Consider the following 26,852-nt stretch of genomic DNA (forward strand, 5'->3'; position numbering starts at 1 on the left):
TGAGATATCTGTTAGACGCTAGAATGAAGAGTGTGAGTTGCCAGCTGTATAAAAAACTCTGGAGCTCAAGGGAAGAGTCCAGGATGGAGATATAAATACAGGAATTATCAACGTATCGATGGTATTTAAAGCCATCTGGAGGATGAAAAAATGGGACGTTTGATGACTCAGCTCTGCGTAATTACAACACTTAAAGGTTGAGAAGATGAGGAAGCACCAGCCAGGGAGGAAAAGCAAAAGACAGTGGTGATCAGAGGCCAAGTAAATGAAGTCTTTTAAGAAGCTGGGAAGGCTTATCTGTGTGAAATGGTAACAGGTGAGGTAAGACCTCGTCTGGGAATTGACCATTGCGATTAGCAGTGTGAACGTCATTGATGGTCCTGACACATTTTTGAAATAGTAGGTAAAAGCTTCATTGGTGTAGGCTCAGGAGAGGATGAGATATTTTAGGGACAGTAAGAACAACTTTTTGTAGAACTTTTGCTTTCAGAGAAATAGCATAGTAGCTGGAGGGAGATATAATTCTCAGCATGCCTGGAACTCCCGGTGAGAACTACACACTGTGGTAACAAGTGTGTCCATCTTGTTGACTGCTTTTTGCCTGGTACCAATGCTTGACCCAAAGCAGATGTGCAACTAAGTATTTCTTGAACAGTAAGTACCATTTCAGTTAAAATTATAACCTAAAATTTTTTAAGGTTTAGAAGTATTTTCAATAGATGTTACTTTTTTTAAATTGGATAAGAATATGTGTTTTGACACTGGTTAAGAAATGAAGTGATCACAGATAATATGATCATTCCACATCTACTTACCAATTTCCCATCTGGCTCAATTATACTAAACACCACATACCACCTTTATTTCAGGAAAACCATGCAATAATGACAATTTAATTTGCTAAAAATATTCAGTGCAGGTAACTTTATCTACAGCAAAGTTTTTCAAATCATGGAGAGAAGAAAGTAAATATATTTTTCTTTAGCAAAGTAGACTTTGGTTTAAGTTTGGAAAGCATCAGGAAGCCATTAAGTCTTTAAAGAGCTGTTCATAGTACCAGAGTTTTGTGTGAAAGGTTGATTCATTGCTAAATGATGGTACACATTTATTTAATGAAACACGTTTATTTGGTTTGAGGATGAGCGGCTGTAGTACAGTAGATCCTAGGCTTGACGTCTGGGGAACTACAGAGATGAATGAAGTCATGAAAGAGCAGATTAAACATGTAGGTTGCAGATAGATAGAGGTGCTTAGCTTTGTTTGATGGGTAATCGAGAGTGTTTGAAAATTTTGAGCAGGGAACTGAAATCATCTGAGCTGTATATTTATTAGCTACTATGAAAATTGGCTGCAGGATTGAATCTATAGGGAAGAAGAATGTTTTACAAACATGACTCTGGGAGATTTTATTGGATGCTCCTTGAAAAACTTTCCATGGTAAAATGAATTAGGAGATATTGGGTTTCCCAAACATCAGGTTAAACAAACTTAATAAGATGTTTCTTTACTGTAGCCTTTCAGATACTTTGTGAATCTCTAAGTCGTATGGAATATGCAGATCATGGAACTCTTTGTTCGAGGAATCCTATTATTCTTTGGAACAGTTTGACCATTTTGGACCACTGTTGTATTATCGTTGTAATCTGGAAGAGTTATAGGAATGCAAAGGAAGGATGAGATAATGATGGGCATGCCTTATTGACTAATAGATGATGAAAATGGGGAGAGGAAAAAGTCAAAGGGGAGACATGTGGGTTCACAAACTTGATGCGTTTAGTTTAGCACTTGATGAACTTTACGATGTTGGAGGACAGCCAAGTATAAATCAGGGTTTTAACCTGGAAAGCATTCAAGGCTGGAAACAAGTTTCAGGAGTGCAGATACCATGTATATAGTGCAGGAGGCTAATCTTGAAATGATTAGAGCATGAATTAGGGATATTGAAGAAGTGATAGCTACAGATTTTCTTTTTCCAGAAAAAAAAATGTGGGATAAAGCAAAAGTCTCGTTTTAGAAAAGATGCGGCAACAAGTGCTTGAAAGTAAGTACTTGAAAGTAAGCATGATTTTCAGTATTCAGACTGAGACATAAAAAGAAAACCAGTGTAAAATCTGTTTTTATGCTCAGAGTGTTAATTCCCCATGTCAGTAAAGTGTGATGCCTCCTTCAGAAATCCTGACATCCTCAGCATAGTTGGGCAATCGGTGTATTGTGACAAGCCAGGAATTCCTCACTGTTTCAGCTTTGTCATCCGCCCTGTGATGATTCATTGTGTCCACATAAGGAGTACAATCCTAGGTTTCCAACTCCTCTCCTTGACGTTCTCAGAGGTCTGCCTTCTGGGCCTCCTTGTGAACCACTGCTCTCAAAGAAGCAGTTGTTGCTTAGAACTGTGCTTGTCAGCACTTGCAGGTGTATCATGGAAAGTCTAGGAATTTATAGAACAGCTAAAAGGCTGAAAAAGTATCACCATCAGAAATAAAACCTTTTAAAAAAAATCGGAAAACTGAGATAAAATAAAATACAACACAATATGTCCTTTGTTGTGTTAATATCCTTTGCATAATTAAGTCTACCTGCATTTATGTTTAGAAGGAAATGCATGTAGCAAAACATGTAGTTGCATTTTCAAGGTCAGAATGGGGAGTTTGGAAGAAAAATATGGAGCAGACGGTAAGCTCATAGGAAAATTAAGTCAGCCAGCTCTCCCCAGATGGTCACCTTTTATACTGTTTTTTTGTAGTTTGCGAGTTAGGCACCTGTGTTTTCTTCAACTCACTCCCTGCCTTGTGAATTCTTGCATTTGACATTTTAATTGGAAATAAAAACAATAAATTCTTATTTTTTTCCACCAAAACCCCCATATTTTTTATTCTTATTTTTTCTTGGAATGAAATAACACTTATTCATATTTTGGAATTCCTACAATGCTTATTGGAATTTTACAGTTTATCACCTGGTATGGTAATGGTTCAATTGACATAAAGGATTTCTTTTTGCACTTCTCAGGAGACTGGCTTGAATAACTCTTAAGAACTGTTCAATTAAAAAAAATTTTATATATATATATATATATATATATGTTTTCTATAGAATGTATTTTTAAAGGAAGTCTATGATTCATGATAAAAATAGCCATATTGATTTCATATCTAATTTAGTTTAAAATGTTCCTTGACTTTGACAGTCACATGTTAAGTACATCATCTACCCCCGTACATAAGAAGAACATAATGCCTTTAAATACACATTGATTTTCAGGTAAACAATGCGTTTTTCTCAGTCACTGCTTTCAGACGTCTATGGCATTTGAACTGGCATTCTATTATTGAAATGTCAGATAAAAATAGTAAAGCTACCTCTATCCGCACTTAATAAACCAACATAACAATTTCCTCTTTTCTTTTGCATCATTTATATGCATGAATAAGTGTTGACACTGAGATGCATGTAGAAGAAAAAGGATCCCTAATAGAGACATGTTAATCTTTTTCCTTACCTGTTAGAGATATCCTTGATAAATGTAACAAAAATAAATGTGTTTAAAGCATTATTAGAATGTGATGGCGTTCTTGCACTTGACTTAAGGTATTCAGTGTACGTATAATTAAAGGTAAGATAAAACTACTCAGCAAATTATGGCAGGAGTGGCTTATGTTAAGGCCACTTGAAAAATAATGCCTTTCAACTTAAACTTGTTTGTGTATGAGTAGCTTGTTCTGCATTAAAAAATGTGAATTCATACCCAGATTAAAGTATTGGGATATTATCTTATTCAAAAGATAAAACAAAGCTAAACTTATTTTATTTAATCTTCTCTCAAATGGAGCAAAACCCAGCTATTTACTATAAATTCAAGACCTTGTTGAACAAGTCATTTCAAGTTTATTGCATTTGCCTGTTTGTTTTGAGTCAGATCCTAATGACTCACGAACTAGAAAAGGTACAAGTATAATTTTAAGGACATCTAGTGGTCTATGGGATTAAATTTTTTTCATCTGACAAGAAAATATTGTTATTTTTAATCTAATATGAAGTTGCAGCATCTGTTTTTATCCAAATAAATGTTTTATCTGTGAATTTTAAACTTAACTCCTCATGCTTAGTCTACAACCGAACCTCCAAACCTCATCTCCTAGAACTTCCTTAAAATTACACTTAAAAAATGTTTCTGATACATTTTCATGCATACAGCAATTGAATTATGGTTACAGAGTCAATGAACAGTCTTTTGTGTAGTGTGTGTTGAATAGCATCGAGCAAGTCAACACTACTCCAAAATATTTCCTCCGTCTCTGGGCAGGTATTTTCTTTCGGCTCATTTATTTATTCAGTAAATATTTAATGAGTACCTGCCATGTTACAGGCTTTCAGCTGGGCATGGACATCAAAGGAGAACAAAAAACAATCCTGGTTCTTGTTCTCATGAAGCTTACAATCTACAGGAGAGAGGTAGTAGTCAAATAGTCATGGAGATAAGTGTAAAATTACAATAATGATAAGTACTAGGAAACAAAGATGGACGGTACTGTGAAAGAACCATGGCACAGAGTGGGCATCTTAGAAAGAATGATTAGTGATAGTCTTGATAACATAAATTAAAATTTTTACATATTTTTTAAACAAAGAAAACATATCTAAAGCATAGGACTGGAATTTATATTTACCATATAAACCTCCCCAAGAAGTGAATTTATTTTGTAATTAGGGGAAAAAGGCATTCAAGTTTGTTTTTTGTCATCTTTAAATTTATTCAATAGATCGTATAACTGTACTTATGACTAAATAACACTTCATTAGTTACTATTAGTTTGCTATGCAAATGCAATAAGTTACTAAACAATTATTTTTCCTCCTCCTCTATTCCCAAGATTTGTTTTATAAAAGAAACATCAATTGAAAGTCTGACAAAGCAGCCCCAGGGAATCGGATATAATGAGGAGAAACTCATTATTTCACAATTTTTATTTGGAATTTTAAATCATCTTTTGTACAGCTTGATAGTAGTCATGTTCTCAACAACTATTCACCACAGCAATTTCTGCAAACACCAAGCTTCACTTTGTCCTCTAATCATCTTTTAAAGACACAGATAGCACTGCACTAACCTCACCATACAATTCTCAAAGTAACTAAGAAACTGAGTCATAGTATGATATAGTAGTGATAAGGTAACAGAGGAAACATTATTAAGTAGCTTGGTAGCAGAATAATTTATCAAAGTGTCAGTTTAGATAAAAACATTCATCCATTCTCTAGTATAGGAGATATTTGAGGACATGAAAAGTTAAATTTGTAAGGTTTCTTTATAATGAGCTCTTTGAAAACACCGAACTCGATTGGGTGTCTCTCCAGCAATTTCCTGATAAAATTTTCCCTTCCAATTTCCTGAGCAATATGAAAAAGGAGATTGGGATGTCCTAGTAATAATTACCGGGAAAAAAAATTCCAATTTGACAATATACACAGGTGGAATCACTACCAGTGTAAAAGCTTGGCTATGTTTTATGTACTAAGCCAGGGAAATACTAAAACTCATAGAGCCTAAGGATCCATATCTTCTTGTGTCTAGTATTTTAAAATGCCAGACAATAATTATTTAGCTAACTTTTATTGAGAAAACATTAGACAGATAAGGAGTTATGGAAGGGAAGGTAAAATATATAGACTTCAATTGAAAGTTAAATTTAAAGCTCTGTGAAAAGTGTTTTGTTCTTTCATCAAGTGTATCTAAAATCACTTGAGGCTGTAGATGAAGTGTAAATAAAGCATAGTCTGGATGGAGAGGCTGGGTCGCTGGTGATGCAGTGTTGAGGTATCGTCTTGCTAATCTGTACGTGGTAGGTGTATTCCTACAACTATACTCCCAGTACTTAACTGGCTAATGAAGAAATGCTCATTGTATTCATTGTCTAAGAAATTTTAGAAACAATTTGTCTGCATACGAAATGTAGTTTGGACAATGTACTTTGAAATACCTCCCAGAGAGTTTAAAATAAGGCTTTCCTGAAAATTTTCATGAGTGCTAAAATAAACTCTGATCCACTTTCCAGGTCATACCCATGGTTCATACTCCACCCACTTGTAGAAGGTTAAATTTGATTATTATAAAAAGATGGAGTCTAGTTCCTTAAATCCTAATTTTCTCAGAATTCACATTTTGTAAGAAATCTAAATCTTGTCAAATTGGTCTTGATATAGTATCACTGTTAACTAGTGAAGACAAATACTTGTATATAATATTAATATAATATATAGGTATATATAAGTATATAATACATAATACTGGTATAATATAACAATAACATTTAATTCCGTACAATCAATTTTATTCAACAACCAGTTTTTAAGTGCCTACAATTGTCATGATTCTGGATTGGATACAATGGAGCATACAAAAATTAATAGGACACAGGTGTTTTAGTATTTAATGTAAAAGAGGGCAGTATTTTGTTCAGCTTCTTTCAGACATGCAGAAACAGATTACATTTTGGCCAGGTCTAATTTCTCATAGATTCTCCAAACACAATCAAGTCAGGTGTTCATTTGCGTGGTTTCCAAGAAGGCTGGAAACAAGAAAAAACGAGGTGAGCTAATTTCACTGTCATTAGGACTAAGGTTATAGTTTGCTGTCATTATGTAAAGACATGGATGCAAGATTAAAAAGAAACGTGAGGTGAAAATATAGAAGAAAGGGAAAGACATCAAATATAGTAGAGATAAAAGAAAGCTCAAACAAAAAAGGAAGTTGAAACTTCTGATTTCCTGAGGTCTCAGGTGATGGTAAGCAAATCAAGCTCCAATTTTAGCTGCTTGGGAAAATTAGATGAATTTTTTTAAAAAAGGAAGAAGGAAAGAAAAAGAAGAAAACGTTGAATATAGTTCCTATAAAAACCGGGAACATGTTACTCATTCAGACCACATAACAGGGATTTGTTTAACAAAGCTGTATCTTAAGCTTTGTATACTTAAAGATTGTTTATTGGGTAAGTAATCACTTTCAAATGAAACAGGTACCTGCCACTTCAGAGAATCTCTTAGCAACTACAGCTTTTCATTTTGTAGCGTAAAGTGTTCTTCTGGTTGCAGTAGGTTTGGCAAACAATTTGAGATTCATGATTTAAAAATTCTAGTATTGTCAGACTTTTGTGATACACTTCAGTGTCATCCCAAATCCTAGGAAGAGAATTCATTCAGCTTTTGATAATAAACATAAATTGGGATTATTTTTAGCAGCATACTAAGTAAAGCTTTTAATTTGAGCACATTGAAATTGAGCTAGTCCTAAGGTTTACCAATTAGTCTGCATTTAAGGAACATGGCAAGTTGTGGGTGGATCCAAACAGAGATAAGTGTCAGATGAGAAGGACACAATGGTTGTCATGTCTCATTATAACTTGTAAATTGACAGAATTTCCTTTCATATCAGAGCAACGCAAGTGCAAAACATTATTGGCCATTTATTTTAATTTGTTGGTACACATGCTCTGTTGTGCAGCATTAGACTTTTAAACTGAGCATTCTTTGGTCCAATTTTTAGATACATCATGAAGCTAGTAATGTCAGTATTTCATGTACACTATTTAAAATGTAGACTTAATAATGACTTCTACAATACTGTACATGAAATACTAACTTACGGCTAGATTCAGTTGTCCATAGCCATTTTACTTAAACTCTGTTGGTCAAGTATGTCTTTAAAAAGAGGACCTCTAGTCACCTTTTCAAAGGAAATTTGAGTAGCATAGTTTCATTCCTATAATTTAACATTTCCTCTTCAAATAGTTCCACTAATAGAACAGGAAGTGAGGACCCACAGAAAGAAAGGGTTAAAAGAAAAGATGGTATAGATGTCATATATAGTTCACGTGCCAGGTACTCTATATGAAAATCTCATCGTAATTACATTCTCCTTCAGACCTCACAATAACTGTATATAATCAGCATTACCACATTTTATACTTCTCAGGTCTCTGACTTTTAGGTTTATATCCATATTCTCCAACTGCTTGGTGCAGTGCTAAAACATTTTATATAATCCCTAATTGACGCTGAATGGAGGGATCTTCAATGGATAGGAGGAGACTAACAGGAGAAAGTGCCACACTCTTATTATGTGCTTTTAAAATAATTTTGTCTTCAGGGTGGTGATACTTTTCTTCTCCCTTGTTATTCTGGTTACTTGTTAAACTTGTTGACACCATCTGCTTACGGGTAAAGAGGCAGACACAATTATTGATGAAACAGGCTAAGGCATGTGACTGTATTCACTAATAAATCCTTTTCTGCTGAAGAGACGTTCTTTTGAGACCTCACCATACAGCTGTGCACCTCCTCGGGGTACTGGTTCTTCTTCTCCCCACCTGTGCTGTCCACGTCTTGCCATCCGCGCTGCCACCATTTAATTGAAGCTTTCACCATTTCTTGCCAAGGCCACTGTAATAGCCTTCCTCCTAACCGGTTTCCTGTGTATATCCTTGACCCACTGTAACTAACATTTCAAACAGTAGTCATAATGATATTTATAAAATGTGAACCAAATCATATCATTCTTCTGCCAAAAACTCTTCAATGGCTTTCTTTAGTAATTACACCAAAATGTAACCTTCTTATAAAATCTGCATAAAATCTAACCCCTGTTTACTTCTCAAACTGTGTTTCCTATACAGTGGTGTGTTGTAATTGGTACTTTCTGCCTTGTGAGAGCTGAGCGTTGAGTAGTCAAGAATTTTTCAAGCCAGTGGTATCATGTTGGTAGCTTGAAACTGGTCGTGGTAGCAGTATTTACACTACAGAAATCAGAAAATGCTACAAATAAGGGCTTTTTCTGTTTCGTCCATGTGTTTTGGAGAGCTGGTTGTTAATCACTTACCAGTACACCATGGTGGCTATTGCTCTCTGCCTTACACACTGTGCTCCACTGACACTGGTTTTGTCTGTTCTTCTAATATGTAGGCTTGCTCCCCTCAGTTTAGGGTCTTTGCCCTTGCTATTCTCTTCGGATATTCCTCCTTCGGATTTTCATATGGCTGGCTTGTTATCAATATTCAAGTCTCAGTCCAATGTCACCTCCTCAGAGAGGCTTTCCATGGCTATCTTATTCAAAGGACCACCATATGTGACTCCAGTTTCTCAATAACATCAACCTTATCCCTGCTAGAATAGTGCCTTTGAAGTCATTTCCTCTGGTATTAGTTAGTTTGTATTTGGTTGCAAGTCACAGGGAACCAAACAGTAAAGCATATATTTGTCTCATAGACAAGAATCATGGGGTTGCACAGTTCAAGGCCAGTACACAGCTCAGTGATGACATGAAGGGCTAGGCCCCTTCCTTCTTCCTACTCCACCTGCCTTAGCATGTGACAGCCATTTTCATGATCACAAAATGGCTGATTCACCTCTAGGCACATTTAAGGCTGGCAAGAGAATGGGGAAAGAGTAAGGGTTCGAAGACCAAAAAGCTGAAGCATACGCCAGCATTTTGTTCATCTAAAAAGCCTTCCTGGAAGCCATACCCAGTGACTTTACACTTACAGCAACTTGGCCAAATGACAGAAGAGTCTGGAAGGAGAAGTATGATGGCTTTCCAGCTTTTGTAGTAGAAGAAGGCAAGGGATATGAGGGTTTTAGATGACTTTGGGGTAGATAATTCATATTATTTGCCATAGTACTCAATACATTTTTATGGAATTAGTGGACAGTATGCCTTAAATGACCCAGCTCTATCTTCATCCAAGTTCCAGATGCAGATGAGTCATGGGTTAAATTCTGCAGTCTAAATGTTAGCCAAGTTAATAAAAAGTCATCATTAAGGAAAGAGAAGATGATAATTGGACTCTTCCAGATGACTGGAAGTTCATCCCACTTAAGTTCCAATATTTTATTGTTTTTGGTTATAATGTTCAACTATTTTAAAGGAAGTCTTTCCAGAATATGTTATCTTACTATCATCAGGCAGTTGATGATGATTTGATCATTTTTAATGATTAAAATATGTTATCAATATGAGCACATTGATTATACTGTAATGTATTGAAGGGTTACCTTCCAGAACTTTGGGCAGTGTTATATCTGTTTGCCTCAGTTTGCGATGATGCTATATTTAAAAAATAAGTTTGCCATACCTTTATTGTTTTATTTCTAATCCCTTTTCCATGACAGGATAGAGAAATAAATAAGAGCATGGGCCCTGGAGTCAAACACATCTGGTCTTAAATCCTGGCCCTACTAGCTGTGTAACCTTGAGCCAGATAATTCATCTTTCTGAGCCTTAGTTGGTTTTTTGTTTTGTTTTATTTTGTTTTTAACTATACAATAGGAACAGTAGTAATCCTTTTATATATTTTTGAGGATTTTATAAGATGAGCTAAGTAAGGCAAGTAAACGATGAATAAATGATGGCCTTTAACTCACTTTATTCTGGGTCACATATTAAACTATCAGTAACCTTAAAGTGCATTTGTGAACCACTTTCTGCGTTAGCACCATCTGAGATGACTACTAAAAGAGCAAATTTCAAAGCTTCACCCTCAGCCTCTTTTTTTTTATCTTAATTTTTAATAAATGGTCCAGGGTTATTTTGTTGTTGTTGTTGACTAAAATTTGAGAACCACTGTTTTCAGCCCTCAAGCAAGGATTTGTTGATCAGATTAGCTTAATCTCTGTTAACAACGTTGGAGAAGTGGTGCTGAGAATGATTTTAACAATATAGATTCCTGAGACACATCTCAAATGTAGTCCAGATTCTAGAGCCATATTGCCAGGATTCAAATCCTAACTCTACAACTTACTAGCTCTTTCCTCAGAGAAGTAATTTTAACTCTATGGGTCTCAGTTTCCTTTTCTGTAAAATGGAGATAATAGTACCTACCTCATAGTGCTAAGAGAAGGAAAATGTTTAAAATTCGTGCATACTAAACACTGTACGTGACAGCAATTGGCAATTGCTGTACGTGACAGCAATAAGTATAACATTGTTATTAGATTTCCTGGGGTGTACCTTGAGAGGCCATATCAGTGATTCTCAGCATGGTCATGCATTATATCACTAGGGAACTCTGAAGATACTAATGCCCAGGCCATATCCCAGAACAATGAAATCAGAAATATATGTAGGTAGGATCTAGGTATCTGTTTTTTGTTTTGTTTTGTTTTTCAGTTAACCCAGGTGATTCCAGTGGGTAGCCAAGGCTGAGAAACACTCTTCCCTATTATTGAAATGCTCTCCAGGGAATTCCCTGGCAGTCCAGTGATTAGGGATAGATGGTGGAGGTATGAGCTTGAGAGTTGGCAGACCAGAGGACAAGTCCATTTCAGAAAAAAACTGTGAGATCTTCTTGCTTTCATTGTGTTTGTCAGGCAGCCTCCCCAGTCGTTATCTAATATTTCTTCTGAGCTATCCTGATAAACCCAGACTTCTGTATTAGTAACCAAATTTTGTAGAATAGTTTCATAAAACAAGTGTGAGGTTCTCAGTAAGAGCCCTAAGGGAACTCATAAATAAACTATACACACTTTATTGCAATCATTTTAAGAACAAGTATTTTACTTACTCAAAGGCTTCCTTTGCTTCCTTCCAGACCTTGGCTTGCAGGTACTTTTACAGAGCTAAAGGGAATCAGAATTTCATTTTAAGCTCCAGTCTAACATCCAATTTATCACTCACCACATCTTTGCAGCACCAGCCAGGCCTGGGCTGGAGGGACCTGATCTCACTCACTCTTAGTTTTTAGACTTGTTTTGGCTTTTACCAACTGCCACATACCCCATGACCTCATACTGCTAGATTCCCTTGGGTAGGTGCCAGCAAGATGGTTCATACTCTAGTGCCACCACTCTCCAGTTCTCTCCCTCTGATCAGATAGGCAGAGGGCAGGCAGATCACCATGTCCGCTGCCTGTGTCACCAGGAAAGGGATTCTAGTCTCCCTCTGCAGGCAACCCCCAATGGCTACAATTGGTTCTATTTGGAACACTCCTCGCTTGGTTAACGGAAGAGAAGCAAAAGACCTAGTATTCTGTCCAAAGTTAATGACTTAACAATTCTTCATGAATTTTCTTTCATCTCACAATTAGCTCTTTTTTTTTTTAAATCAATTTATTTATTTTTGGCTGTGTTGGGTCTTCATTGCTGCGTGTGCGCTTTCTCTAGTTGCAGAGAGCAGGGGCTACTCTTCGTTGCGGTGCGCGGGCTTCTCACTGCAGTGGCTTCTCTTGTTGCAGAGCACGGGCTCTAGGAATGCGGGCTTCAGTAGTTGTGGCTCGCAGACTCTAGAGCGTAGGCTCAGTAGTTGTGGCGTACAGGGTTAGTTGCTCTGTGGCATGGGGGATCTTCCCGCACCAGGGCTCGAACCTGTGTCCCTTGCGTTGGCAGGCGGATTCTTAACCACTGCGCCATCAGGGAAATCCCACAATTACCTCTTAATAAGGACTGGAAAAGGCCTATGGTATTACATTACGTAACAGGGCCGACCCAGCTTTGAATAAGTCTTAATGTGGTGGATAGTGTCTAATTTCTTTGATAGCTCTTTTTTGAACTTTATTTCTCAACTTTGGATAGTCATAGGAATCATCTGGAAGTTTAAGAACAAAGAAACAAACAAAACCTCATGACTGGATCTCACACTTAGAGATTTTGAATAATTGGTCTGGGGAAGCAGGCTGGTTTTAAAACTCCACAGGTGATCCAGGTGAGCAGCCTTTGCTAGGAGCACTGTTTCAGGATGGGGCTGGTACTTAACACTAATTACTTTCATTCATGGACTTTTATCAGTAATTCTGAGACTTCCAGAAGAATCCCATTCAGTATCCTGTTCTACAGGGTATCAAAGAATAATAGAAAATGCAAGAGTTTCTGGAATGCTGGGGCTGAAAGAAACCTGAACCATCATTTTGTTCACTATCTCTTGAAATGGGGTCTGTGAAACAACTTTAGAATCACTTGAATCATTTGTTTAAAAGGCAGTTTCCTGGGCCCTATCCTCATACCTCCTGAATCAACCTCCCTCAAGTGGGGGTCAGGGGTCAGGAACCTACATTTTTTTTTTTAAATTAATAGACTTTTACTTTTTTTTTTTTTAAAGTATTTGTTTATTTATTTATTTATGGCTGTGTTGGGTCTTCGTTTCTGTGCGAGGGCTTTCTCTAGTTGCGGCAAGCGGGGGCCACTCTTCATCGCGGTGCGCGGGCCTCTCATTATCGCGGCCTCTCTTGTTGCGGAGCACAGGCTCCAGACGCGCAGCCTCAGTAATTGTGGCTCATGGGCCCAGCTGCTCCGCGACACGTGGGATCTTCCTAGACCAGGGCTCGAACCCGTGTCCCCTGAATTGGCAGGCAGACTCTCAACCACTGCGCCACCAGGGAAGCCCAGGAACCTACATTTTAATACATTTCCCCAGGTAATTCTTAGGCACACTCATGTTTTAGAACCATTGATTTATAGCAGAGGTTCTTAACCCTGCATGCACGTTTGAATTAAATAGGGCTATAAAACTACCCATGCCAACTAGACCAGTGGTTCTCAACCATGGCTGCACTTCAGCATCACCTTGAGGGCTTTCAAAAGCCGAATGCCCAGGCCTCCCCCTATGCCAATCTCATTGGAATCTCTGGGGTGAGACCCAGGTATCCAAGGGTTTTAAAGCTCCCCAGGTGGTTCCAGTCTGCAGCCAAGATTGAGAACCACTGTTCCATATATTCTGGTTTAATTCATTTGGGGTGAGTCTCAGGCATTAATAACTTATTGTGGTAATCATTTTACTGTATACATATATCAAATCATTACGCTGTACACTTAAACTAATACAGTGTTATATGTCAATTATATCTCAATAAAATGGGGGAATAAATAAATAATTTTTAAATGTATTCCAGGTAATTTTAAAGTGCAGTCCAGGGTGAGAACTCCTGAATAGTCACTTTCAGCTTCTCTGAACTTCTTCTAGTTCAGTCACGTGGTACCCTTTAGCCTACGGTTTCAGGCTTGCGTCCTTCCCCCACACCCCCACCAGACCCAAGCCAGTCTTGATCACGGCTGATAGTGATCTGGAGGTTTAGTCTCAGGAGAAGTTAGTTATATGTCCACCTAGACAGAGACCTCTAACCCCTGCCTTTCTAGCTAGTCTCATTAATTAATCCATCATTCATTCAACAAATATAAACACCTAGTATTTGTCAAGTACTCCTCATTGAACTATGGATATAATAACAAATAAGATACTGTTCCTGACCTCAAGAAGCTAATATATTTGCAAGGGTGAAGGATGGAGACATATATGCAAAAAGAGCTATAGCAGAGAGTAGTAATTATTACAATGGATTAGTGAACAAAGGACTCTAGGATCATGGATATGATAGCAACTAAATCGGCCTTGGAGAGTCAGGGAAGACATGCCTAAGGAGATGCTATTGAAGCCAAGTCTTCCCTACATGACCTAACACACCCTCCGTGATATGATTTCTCTCTACTGCATCTCTTGCTACTCTTGGCCTGCTTTTAGCTTCAGCCATACTGAACTCTCAGTTCTGTGAATGCCCCACACTCTCTTGGTAAGACTTCAATCTGCATTTATTTGCCTGGAACTTTTTTTCTCCTTTTCCTCACCTGTACCTCCTACTCAGGGCTCTGCTGAGCTGTTACTTTCACAAAGAGCTCCTCCCTGACCTCCTGGATGACGATAAATGTCTTGGTTAGACATCCATGTACTAGCCTGTAGAGCTGCTTTTATAACTCATGCCCCCTTTGTTGGGTATCTGTGATCCGTCAGACCTATAAATGCCATGAAAGCAAGAGCAACCATCTGTCTCTATTACCACAGTGTCTCCCATGCCTGGCACTATTGGATGAATAAATTACTTGCATTCCAGGAACAGGAGATGATATGTACAAAGTCACAGAGACATGGTGTTCTGTGGCATGTCCTAGAATAGTGAAAATTTTGGATGGTCAACGTATAGGATGGGCAGGAGGAGGTTTCTAGAGATGAGTCATAAGAGGTTGGTTGTTAAGGGCTTTGTATGTACCCCTGAGTGGTCCGAACTTCACCCTTTAGGCAGTAGGAAGCCAGAGAAGGTTTTATGCAGGGGAGTATAATAATGAGATTTATCACTCTGGGAGCAGAGTGGAGGGTGGGCTGTAAAAGAAAAGCCACTTAAAGAGCAGTTAGGAGATGTTCCAGTACCTCAGGAGAGAAGTAATGAAGCAAAGGGTTTCCATTCAAAAGGCGTTTTGAGATAGAACCTACAGCACTTGCTGACTAATTGCACGTGGGGGTGAATGTGAAAGATGATGCCATGGTCTAGCTTGGAAGACAGGCTGGATGGAGATGCTATTAATGGAAATATGGAATATAAGAAGAGAAGAGCTAATTTCAGGAAAAAAATATGATGAGCACAGTTTTAAACATGTTGAGAGTTCCAAGTGCCTGTTGGCATCTAGGTAGAGTCTTTCATGCAGTTAGAAATGCATACAATTCTTAGCTTGGTATCTTACTGATTGTGGATGTGGCTGGTGTGGTACACTTGACTATGTTGACTTTCAGTGTATGTATCAAAGGACAGACTTCTGAAACTGGCAGAGTCTTACTGATTGCAGGATTTATGCCTCCTTGGGCTACGATTGGCAATCAGTTGGCAGTACGTCAAAGGAGAGTCTCCATTAAAGTTACTTTTTGGTTATTTTCTTTGGTTAGATACATAAACCTATACCAACCCCACCCTAATTCAGAGGTGGTAGAGATTTTATTATAGGTAGCTATACTGTTAATGTTTTTTTTCTCATTTAGCTGTGAATTCAGAAGTGTGTCTTGTTAAGCCTAGCGCCAAGTCTAATAGGAATACAAATTGAGGGATGGATGGATGGATGGATGAATCTATAATCTGATGGCAGGGATACGGGATACTTGCTGGAGTTAATCAGTTAGGAATTGAAAATCTCTATTCTATACATAAATGCCTAAGTGACTTTTCAGTGAGTTATTGACTCCAGCAAGAGAGGTAGAAGAGATCACCATAAGTATTTTTAAAGTAGCCTTCATCATATCATTTTCTTTTGGCAATACAAAACCATCCTGGGAATTTTAGAGCTATGGCTATAAGAGACTATGTTTCTTGATATATTAACTTGTGTGTGTGTGTGTGTGTGTTAAGTTTTATTTGGGGCAAAATGAGGACTATAGCCCGGGAGACAGCATTTCAGATAGTTCTGAGAAACTGCTCCAAAGAGGTATGAGGGAAGGTCAATATATATGTGATTTTTGTGGAGGGGGAATACATGCAATCAAGCACTTTTTGGAGAAGGTTTCTGCTAGTCCCGTGAAAATTACTGCTAGTCACATGGAGCAGACACCACCATGAAGGATTTTAGTGCTTTTCTAGATATGAGGAGATGCAAGAACTGGGCTCATAAAATGTTCTCCTGAAAATATCTAACTATCTAAAGACCTGTTCTGCCAGTTTTTCCCAAAGCACAGAGGGCCTCATTATCGATCTCTGCCCTGAACTCCTTTCAGGCGGTGTTGAAAGTCAGCAGCTGCAACAGCTCATAATTTGATACTTGTGGAGGTAGATGGCAAGTGCCAATTTGTAGGTGGCAGGGCCCCCTCATTGTCATAAATTCGACCATGGTTTGGGAGGTATTTCATGACCATTTTGTCCCACAGTGCTAGGAATGCTCATTCCCAGGTCTGGCAAAGATTTTTTTGATAGGCCACTCTATGTGCTATTATTGGACTAGACCTTATTAACAGTAGCCAAAAGTCTCTGGACCGTCTGTCTTACTAGTCTGTTGCAGTCCAGGAAAAAATCCCCTCTTGTTGCATCTTGTGATATCTGGAGTTACACTGTTACAATCATTGATCTCATATAGAACTATATATTTTTGTCAGAGCCTCATTGACACATTTGGTAATGCAAGAAACAACAATCTGGTAAAACAGGCAAGGTTCAAATAACATAGCTAGCAATATTATTAAAGTCATAAGTAAGAATTAATTTTATTCTTCCATTAGGTGCGGCCCAGTATACCCCCAGGTCATCTGACTTAGTCTGTTCTCTACCAGTCCTTATCTTTCAGGGAAATTATATATTGGCACTGTCCATAAGGCCCAATTTCCTAGCATTATTAGGCTGGTTATCCTTAGTATAATTTAATTGTTCCCAAGATAAAGGGGGGCCTTAAAACTTAAATGACCATAGCCTGGTGTCAACCTCATAAATTACACCAGTCTCTGGGGCTGCAGTGGTGAATAAACCCAATTAAGTTCTTACCCTCAAGGAGTTTATTGACAAGTGGAGAAGATGCACATTAATCAAATCATCATACTAATAAATGTAAAAATGCAGGTGTGATAAATGTGGAATGCTAAAAGAAAAACTGAAAAAAACATCTCAGAGGTAAAATTGACAGGATTCATTTGGTTTTTGGAGTATCAGAATATACAAAAGACATGCTTCCTGCTCTTCTTTCCTGAAAGAATATTCAAACTAATTTGTGTGACAGAAATAACTTATGAGAAATGCCATTAAGGAAGATGTATTAAGTGACAAATTGTGTGGAACAGATTTAAATGACCTTTTATCAAAAGATGAGATCAATAAGCTATGAATTGTAAATTCTCATTTTGCACTTAATTCCACTTACTTTTCATTGTCACTGTTTTCATTGTCACTGAAATGATGGAACTTTGGTGATGAGATTCAGTTTACTCCATGTCTCTCCATTTTGATTTTTTTTTTTTTTCATTCAGATGTTGCCAGAGCAATTGAATTACTGGAAAAACTGCAGGAATCTGGAGAAGTACCAGTACACAAGCTACAATCCCTCAAAAAAGTGCTCCAGAGTGAGTTTTGTACTGCTATTCGAGAGGTATGAGACTAAGATTTTTAATAACTATATTCTACCATATGTCTTCTGGATAGAAAACACGTCTTTTCCACACAAACAGTTGAAACAGTTAAGATTGTAACTGCATCTTAGCTTTCTAACTGCTTGGACCGATGATAAAAATAATTTAGTCTGCTAAATTCCAAAATTAGATTCAGTTAGGATTTATGCATTCATATAAAACCAAATGTTGATCTTATGGTACCAATGAAGTGACTGCCTCAGCAGGGGACTCTGGCCTGTAGTCTAAACTATTTAGCAGTCACATGAAGTCATCTGGAAATTCAGGTAGAAATAGTCATAATTAATGGGGACTGAGCTTTTCTTAAAAGAACACTCAGCTAAATCTTCCTCAGGTAAATCTGAAAGAGCAGCCTCCTACTGACTAAAGTTATAGTTATCCAGACATTACTGTCTAGTGCAATAAGGGGAAATTGAACAGGCTGATATGCCCTTCAACAAATCTTTATAATGCGTTCCTGGTTAACAGTTTCAAGAAGCCTGAGGTGAAACAAGTGTGTTTAAAATGACTATTTGAATTTTTTATTGACTGGTGGTGGAATTGACTAATCAATTAATGAATTTCACTGGTTACAAGATGTTCACTTAAGATATATACACTACATTGTTTTATTCAGTAAGCCCATCACCCCTTCCCTATCAGGTACTAAATAATAATTCATTAATTAGCACTTGAAGTCCATATATCCCACATATTTGTCCTGCTAGAAGTCCCCAGTAGTGAATTACGTACTGTCATCCTCTCCAAAGCCAGCTGAACCCAGTGACTGCCAGGAGAGTTTGTTGTAGCAGAGGGCATACACCTCTCAAGGAATGCTTGTATCAACCTCCCTTCCTCTTTGCAACTCTACTTGTGGGTAATGCATATTCTATGCCTCAACAGTGCTAGTTTATGAGTTGTCACTAAGTGAAAAAACCTCAAGTGCCTAAGGCAGAGACACACAAGACCTCTCTCACTACATATTTAAACCATAGCCTACCCAATGTGGTTAATATTTGGATTTTGCTGGGATTTGACTTAGACTGTGCTTGTGCTAAATCTTTATTAAGTGAAGTTGTTAACTACTTAATTTTTGTTTATAATGAGCACAGCTTAAGGAAATAACCATAATTCTATCTCTAAGCTTTAATCGATGAATTTGACTGAAGACTGAAAGAAACTTCCTCAAAGTGTATGAATTTTCGGCCATCAGCTGCTCAGTGGGAAAGGTATAAGATATGTAGAAACTCCACAGGCCTCCTGTAGTCACTCTGTAGACTAAGGCTAAGTCCCCTATATACTCTCTTCTTCATTCACAGAGTGCTACTCCCCTGAGATTTGGTGGCTGACTTTTCATCTTAGATATCCTATCACCTTTCTATTTCCACAGAACTAACTAAAGAATAGGAACCATCAGATATCTCTCTCTGCTCACTGGGAATTTGGCTTGTGATCAGTGCAAAGTCTCTGCTTTTATGGAACTTACATTCCAGTGAGAAAATGATGATAAATAAATATATAATACAATATCAGAAAGTGACAAGACTATGGAGAGAAATAAAGCAGGATTAAGGGAGTACGGATAGGGCTCTATTAAATTAGGGTGGTCAGAAAATAACCTAATTGAAGTAACGGAACAAGTCACACAGGTATCAGGGGGTTATAGTGTTCCAGGCAGAGGAAATCACAAGTGAAAAAACACAGAGGCAAGAATTATCTCAATCCATGGAAGGAACAGTGAAATAAGGAAGGTAGGCTTCCTAGAGGCAGCTGGAGAGCAGATCACACAAGGCCTCGCAGGCCATGGTAAGAACACCGGACTCTATCCTAAGCATGATAGGAAGCCCTTGGAGAGTTTTGACCTCACCTGATTAGCTTTTTACAAATATTCCTCTGACTACTGAGAGAATACAAGTGTCTGTGCAAGAGTAGAAATAAGAGAGACCAGTAGTAAGGTGAGGAGTAGGTCAAGTAAGAGATGAGATGATGGCAGCCTGGACCAAGGTGACAGCAGCGCACGTAGTGGGGAGTTGTCAAATTCGATATGTATGTTTTTGAGAATAAAGACAATAAGCATTGACATATTGGATATATGGATGAGAGAGAGGCGTCTCAATGGATTCTTAGGTTTGGACTTGAAAAGTCGGATCAGTGGTGATATGATGAGGTGGGAATCTCTGGGGGTGGACCAGATTTGGAGAAGACTATACAAGAGCTCTGTTCTGGGCATAGTAAATTGATGGTCCTTTTCAGACATCCATGTAAAGATGTCTGGCAGGTATCTAAGTCTGAAGCTTAGAGGAGAAGCTGATGCTGGAGATGTAAATGCGATATAGATATCTGTTCACATAAACACACAGGCCTTCTTCTTTAAAGACCTTGGTAAGGAAAAAGAGGATGGGATTAAAAAAAAAAAATGAAAAGAAATATGGAGACATTGTATAGGCATTATAAATATATCTTACGAACTCTGTGGTAAAGTGTGCTATGTTTATCATTAGTGGTCCATGCAAATCTATAACTGATCTATAAGCAGTCCAAAAATTTCAGAGGGGAAAAAGAGATGATATAATTTATCTACCTTACATTTTATAAATTTGGGCTAAGAAGATTAATTTTATGTTCACAGCACCGTCCTTAGTAATAATTTTGTTCTTAAAGGCAATACATGTTATATAGAAATTGATTTGGTCCCTTCATCTCGGCTAACATTTCATACCAGTTGCATAGTATTGTTTATATTTGTTACGTCTGGGATTTTTATTATTCTTATGAGGTTGTTTTATACTAACTGTGGGAAGTAGTGATAAAAGTGTGAAGCCTATATGTATACAAAAATTCTGAATCATTGAATAATATTGCAAATCCATCTAGTGAAAATTTCTTGAATAAAAATATAAAATATGAATACATTTTGCCAGACAGGTGAATCCACAAGCCAATAAAGTACAACTAGGAAGTACAATGACATAAGATGATGAATACCTGAAAATAACATCTAATTTCACTCCTGGTTTCTTGGGTACTGCCTGTTATGCTGGCATGAAACCTTTGAAGTTTTGGTTTCCTATTCAAATAATGCTCAGAATTTCTGTGGTTAAATTATTTGGCTTTTCAGAAATATTTGCCAGTTAACACTTTCCAGTGAGAAAGTTATAAATGTTGTCAGGACAGTTGGAGAAAAGAACAAGAACTACAGAGGCACCCTTCTTAGTTGCACTTACCAGAGCAAAAACAGGTACAGGTCACACCACTGCCAACAAGACTGTAAAGCCCAAATTATGCTTTAAAAGAAAGCAGGACAAGCTATTGCCAGTTTTGTTTTTGCCGTACACATGTGTGACAGTAGTTATTGTTTCATGTTGAGGCAATCCCATATTTTGCTTTACATTTGGATGAAACCACCAAATCAGCTTCTGGCATATGTGCAGCACTTATATGGGAAGAATAGTTTCATGAAATTTTATTTTGTTTTTTAATGAATGTGGATGATTAAAAGAGATTAGGTGTTTTCTCTACTTAACTATTTTTCTGTACTCTGTAACAAAGACTGAAAAAGTTTTGTTGAGATCAGTACTGAAATGAGACCATCTATGTATACAACTAAGAAAGGCATTGATCTGTTAATAAATGAGTTGCACTTGAATGATAATCCACACCCAGCTTTATTCACAGAATACAGATAGTAGTTGGCAGTACTTACCTTGCTTGTGTTTTTTTGCTCAGTGATCTTAACAGGACCTGATTAATAATTCAATTGTACCTATTCGGTGCAAGTTATTTCGGAGTACATGGCAGAGAAATGGGGTGACAGGTGATGCTGCTTTTCCAAAGTGAGAGGTACCGGCTGACAAAAGAAAGTTAACACAAAGTTTTGAATGAGAGATGAAATTTAAAAATCTGTGCTACTGATTCCCAGTAAAAATCATCTCTGCCGCTTTAAGTGGCTTCTTCAAGTTTCAGTTCATTACTGTATTAATTAGCTTGAATGACCCAAACTTATAAATTAAAATATAAGGAAAAATAAGGGTTGAAATAAAAGGATTATAAAATGTTGAGTTTTGGATAAGATAATTTCCTAAGAGAATTAAATTGCCGTTCAGATAGCTCAATGGCCAAAAGATGGACTTTTTCCCAACACTTTATATTCTTGTGCTTCAGAGTAAGAAATCAATAGCATATGAATGGTCATATTTTAAGAGAAAATCCAGTTTCTGCAACAGAATACCAAAAAATTACTTCTGAAACTAAAATGATAAAAAAAACACATGAACAAACAGAATTAGCCATCTATTTACTAACATTAGCTTCCAAGTTTTAAAGCCTTCAGGCTTCCTGCTTTCCAGAGTGATATGCTCACTGATCTGGTGTATGCTGTGCGGCTGAGAGCAGACCGTGGTGAGGACTTACTCCTACATTTATGCCTGTCGCTTGCATATTTGAACCAAATATACAGAACTGAATGACATAGTTACCCAAAACTGCCTTCCTTGGCCGATCACCAGATGGTATGTGCTAGTATTTTCTATATACAATAGAACTATAGAATAAGAAAATAAAACCAGCTCTACATAGAAGCTATCATTCTGTGATAGTGGATTATTGAAAAATATTCCAATTCTCCTCTCCTTCTTAGGACACATTACAGTTGGACTTCTCCATCCTCCCTTCAGCTACATGTGGCTATGACAACTGCTTTTTTTTTTTTAATAAATTTATTTATTTATTTATTTATTTATTTTTGGCTGTGTTGGGTCTTCGTTTATGTGCGAGGGCTTTCTTTAGTTGCGGCGAGCGGGGGCCACTCTTCATCCCCGTGCGTGGGCCTCTCACTATCGCGGCCTCTCTTGTTGCGGAGCACAGGCTCCAGACGCGCAGGCTCAGTAGTTGTGGCTCACGGGCCCAGTTGCTCCGTGGCATGTGCGATCTTCTCAGACCAGGGCTCGAACCCGTGTCCCCTGCATTGGCAGGCAGATTCTCAACCACTGCGCCACCAGGGAAGCCCATGACGACTGCTTTGACTAAGGAAATGTGAGTGGAAGGGTGCTTGCCACTTCCTCATGGAAACCTTTGAGTCATTGCAGTATTTGCTATGTTCCCTTTCCTTTTCATATGACTAGTGATGTTTTATATGATAAATGATCAATCAGCCTGGATTACAGAGTGGGAAAATGAGAAATGCAGGCTTTAGCTAACTCTTAATGAACATGTAGGATCAGCAAGAAGTAAACCTTTGTTACTTTAAGCCCCCAAGATGTTGGGGTTATGGTACCACAGCAAAACTCAAGCTATCCTGACTGATACTAAAATAGTCATCAAACTCCAATATGTTTTCTATTAAATCATGCCTCTCCATTTTCATAGTTTAAAAAAAAAAAAGTAAAAAATAAAATAGTCATCAAGCCAAATTTACCTTGGAAAAAGGTTATAAGCAGTATCAACCCTTTTACTGCTATAAAACAAAATTAATTTTTAAAAACTATGTTGTATTTTTAGTAAGCTGTGATAAATCTTTTTAAAACTATGTGAAATTATTATCTGATATAGTGTACCAATGCCCATTAGATGGCTCATACATTTTTAAATGTTGAGACACTTTGGTCATAGATTACGTTTGCTTCTAGCTTATCTCCCATTTGCTCCTACTCTCTTTTTTCTTCCTTAGGATGGAGCTCATTAACCCTCCAGCACTACCTCCCACCCCATCTAAGTCTCACACCAGTTCTTTATGAAGGGTTTTCTTTGTTTTATAGACTTGAAGGTATAATCAACATAGAAGAAATAGTTGGAATGTATCAGTCTGCTATTTAAGTGCCCTTAGTTTCCGATGAGATTTTTTTTTTTTTTTTTGGAGGGATGTATAGATTGAGAATTATCACCGCCATGCCTTCCACCAGTAATATGTGGAAAATGTCACTGCTAGACATTTTGTCAGATCAGACGGAGCAGCAGTCATTAGAGCCGCGTTGTAGTCAAGTTTACCAATGTTTGAATCCCAACTTAGCTACTTATTTTTGACCTCTCTAAAATTTCGTCAGTTTTTAATAGTGGGAGTAATACCATCAGCCTTGAGGTGATTCTGATAATTAGAGATCATACATGTAAGACCTCCTAGTACAGTCTGGTAGCCAATAATTACACAATCAGTGGATGCTATTATTATTAAAGAGTAGAGTCCCAAATTATTACTGGGTACAGTGTTTTGGTAAGTCAGGAAATAGTTAACAGATGGGAATAGAAATGGTAGTTTCTATAGACTAGATCTAAGAAAACCCATAAGACTAATAGACATATTCATTGCCCCACTGTCATGCATTAAAATAAATTGAGCCATTGCATCCTAATTCCACAATCTCATGGGCCGTAACTTTATGACTCAAGTGCTCGTTCTTGATGCTGTTTTGTACAGCATCTTAATCTACTGTGTGCATGAAAACGCAGATGGCAAATGTAATGAGCTTTATGAGAAAGCTAATGATTGGTTGTATAATAGCATATAGATTTCTAATTACTTTAAGAAAACATATCCTTGGGTCAGTAGCGACAAGATGAGATGAAACAAGGATACACAGATGGAGAAAGAAGAGTTGGAGGAAGGGAGAGTGAGAGGAAAAAAGGAAGAGAAAGGAAGAGGAAGGAAAGAAAGAAGGAAGGAAGGGAGAAGGGAAGAAAGAAGGAAGGCTGGTTGATGCTAATCATGGCATAATGTACTGTAATATAATGGAAAGATAGGAAGAACATTACATGGAATCAGAAAGAGCATTGACAATGGATTCAGATAACCTGGATTCAAATTTTTGCTTGGCCATTTAATTATGTGATCTTGTGCAAGTTACTTAATCTCTGTGATCTTGGTTTTGTTTAACTTTTTTTTTTTTTTTTTTAAACATAAAATAACTTCCTGGGACTGTTGGGAATACTGGATCAAATGAGATAAAAAGTATAAAATACCTTGACTAATATAGTGCCTAGCTAAAAGAGTAACTAGTTAAGAAATGGTACTTATTTTGGTGAAATAATTAGTGGTTTTAGTGACAACACAAAATTTTAATATGTTTAATAGAAATATTAGTTACAAATATAGAAAATAATAGTTCTTTAGTTATTAATCAAACAAATGTAGAATTTTTTTATACACGATTGCTTTTTTTTTTTAATAAATTTATTTATTTATTTATTGGAGGCATTGGGTTTTCGTTGAGGTGCATGGGCTTCTCATTACAGTGGCTTCTCTTGTTGCGGAGCGTGGGCTCTAGGTGCACGGGCTTCAGTAGTTGTGGCACACAGGCTCAGTAGTTGTGGCTCACGGGCTCTAGAGTGCAGGCTCAGTAGTTGTGGCGCATGGGCTTAGTTGCTCTGCGGTATGTGGGATCTTCCCAGACCAGGGCTCGAACCCGAGTTCCCTGCATTGGCAGGCGGATTCTTAACCACTGTGCCACCAGGGAAGTCCCACACGATTGCTTTTTAAAAAAAATTTATTTTTGGCTGCGTTTGGTCTTTGTTGCTGTGTGTGGACTTTTCTCTAGTTGCAGCAAGTGGGGGCTACTCTTCGTTGTGGTGTGTGGGCTTCTCACTGCGGTGGCTTCTCTTGTTGTGGAGCACGGGCTCTAGGCGTGTAGGCTTCAGTAGTTGTGGCTCGCGGGCTCTAGAGCGCAGGCTCAGTAGTTGTGGTGCATGGGCTTAGTTGCCCCGCGGCATGTGGGATCTTCCCGGACCAGGGATCGAACATGCGTCCCCTGCATTGGCAGGCGGATTCTTAACCACTGTGCCACCTGGGAAGTCCCTAGAATTTTTTTTTAATAGACAACATTTTAAGAAAAATGTTGACAATCTGGAGTGGTTTTAGAATAAACCAATATCGTAAGGAATCTGGAAACCTTGTCATATGATGAGAAGTTAATGACAACAGAGGTTATTTGGTCATATTTCAGATTACTTTAGAACAAGAGTTTTTAACTTAAGGTCATGTATAGGCTTCATGTTGTAGGTGTGGTAAGAGCAAATATATATAAGATTTATTTTTATTTCCTTCTCTTTATGTGCAAAAATTTTTATGGCAAAATATGTTTTTTAATGTTTTACTTTAAATATGGATAGAGTGGCATGGATTCATTATGTAAAATTATCATCCTTGTCATATAGTAGCATTTAGAATAGCATTACATTTGTCAGAATTAACAAAAACGTATCTGAAATTATGTTTATGCATATCTTTCTGTTCATACTGAACTTAAGTTGGCAGATGACAAAGAAAAGAAAGCTTGGTGGCTCTTACATTTCCTTTGATTTTATTTGCATTGCTAAATGTGATGGGGCACAAAAGCCAGACTGTTTCTTGTGTGGTAAGTTTCCTGCCAACAAGAGCCTGAAGTCAAGAAAGCTTATTTCTGAGCATCCTGAAATTACATCACAGAATATAGAATTTTTGTTTTCTACAGAAAAAGCTCAATTTTTAAAAAGTGAAAATTTACTAAAACTTATATTTGCGCCAGTGTGTCTTGACACATTTCCAAGCAAAAGAAAGCATTAAATAATTGGAGAAAGCTTGATCAAATCATGCACTCTAGAAATGTTTGAACTGGTGGGTTGCTGAGAAAAACAACAAAAAATTAAAAGAGTGCCTCTGTTCACTTGCTATAACCTACTTCTGAACTTTGGCATTTTGCTAATATTTTGAAGCCAGTTATGGTAAAAATAATAGCTGTGCCATTTCCACTTGGCATGCAATTGGGTGAAAACTATGATTGTTTCAGTAAAGTTCTGATTTTTATCTATCTTGTGAATGATGATATCCTGTTGTTTGTGTGTGTGTGTGTGTGTGTTTGTGTGTGTGTGTGTGAGAGAGAGAGAGAGAGAGAGTTACCCCATGGATATTTTAAAGGCCAAGTTGTTCTAACAGTGAAAAGTTTCTTTGTTAAGCAAAACTCCTAATGGAAGAAAAATCTTGATACTGTGTGTACCTGAGGAGTAC

At 37.5% G+C, this 26,852-nt stretch overlaps 1 protein-coding gene across 5 annotated transcripts in view; it reads left to right on the forward strand.

The window, feature by feature from the left end:
* The window catches only part of LIN7A (lin-7 homolog A, crumbs cell polarity complex component), a 318,473-nt gene that overhangs the window by 104,197 nt on the left and 187,424 nt on the right, over positions 1-26,852 (forward strand). For 4 of the 5 annotated variants that reach the window (XM_082419003.1, XM_082419000.1, XM_082419002.1 and 1 more), the window contains exon 3: positions 17,744-17,862. The exons of the other annotated variant lie outside the window; for it this stretch is intronic. In XM_082419003.1, the coding sequence (XP_082275129.1) occupies positions 17,744-17,862 (119 nt within the window). The remainder of the gene's footprint in view (positions 1-17,743; positions 17,863-26,852) is intronic. 5 annotated transcript variants of the gene reach the window in all.

This window comes from Balaenoptera physalus (assembly GCF_965194825.1).
Source record: "Balaenoptera physalus genome assembly, chromosome: 13".
NCBI lineage: Eukaryota > Metazoa > Chordata > Mammalia > Artiodactyla > Balaenopteridae > Balaenoptera > Balaenoptera physalus.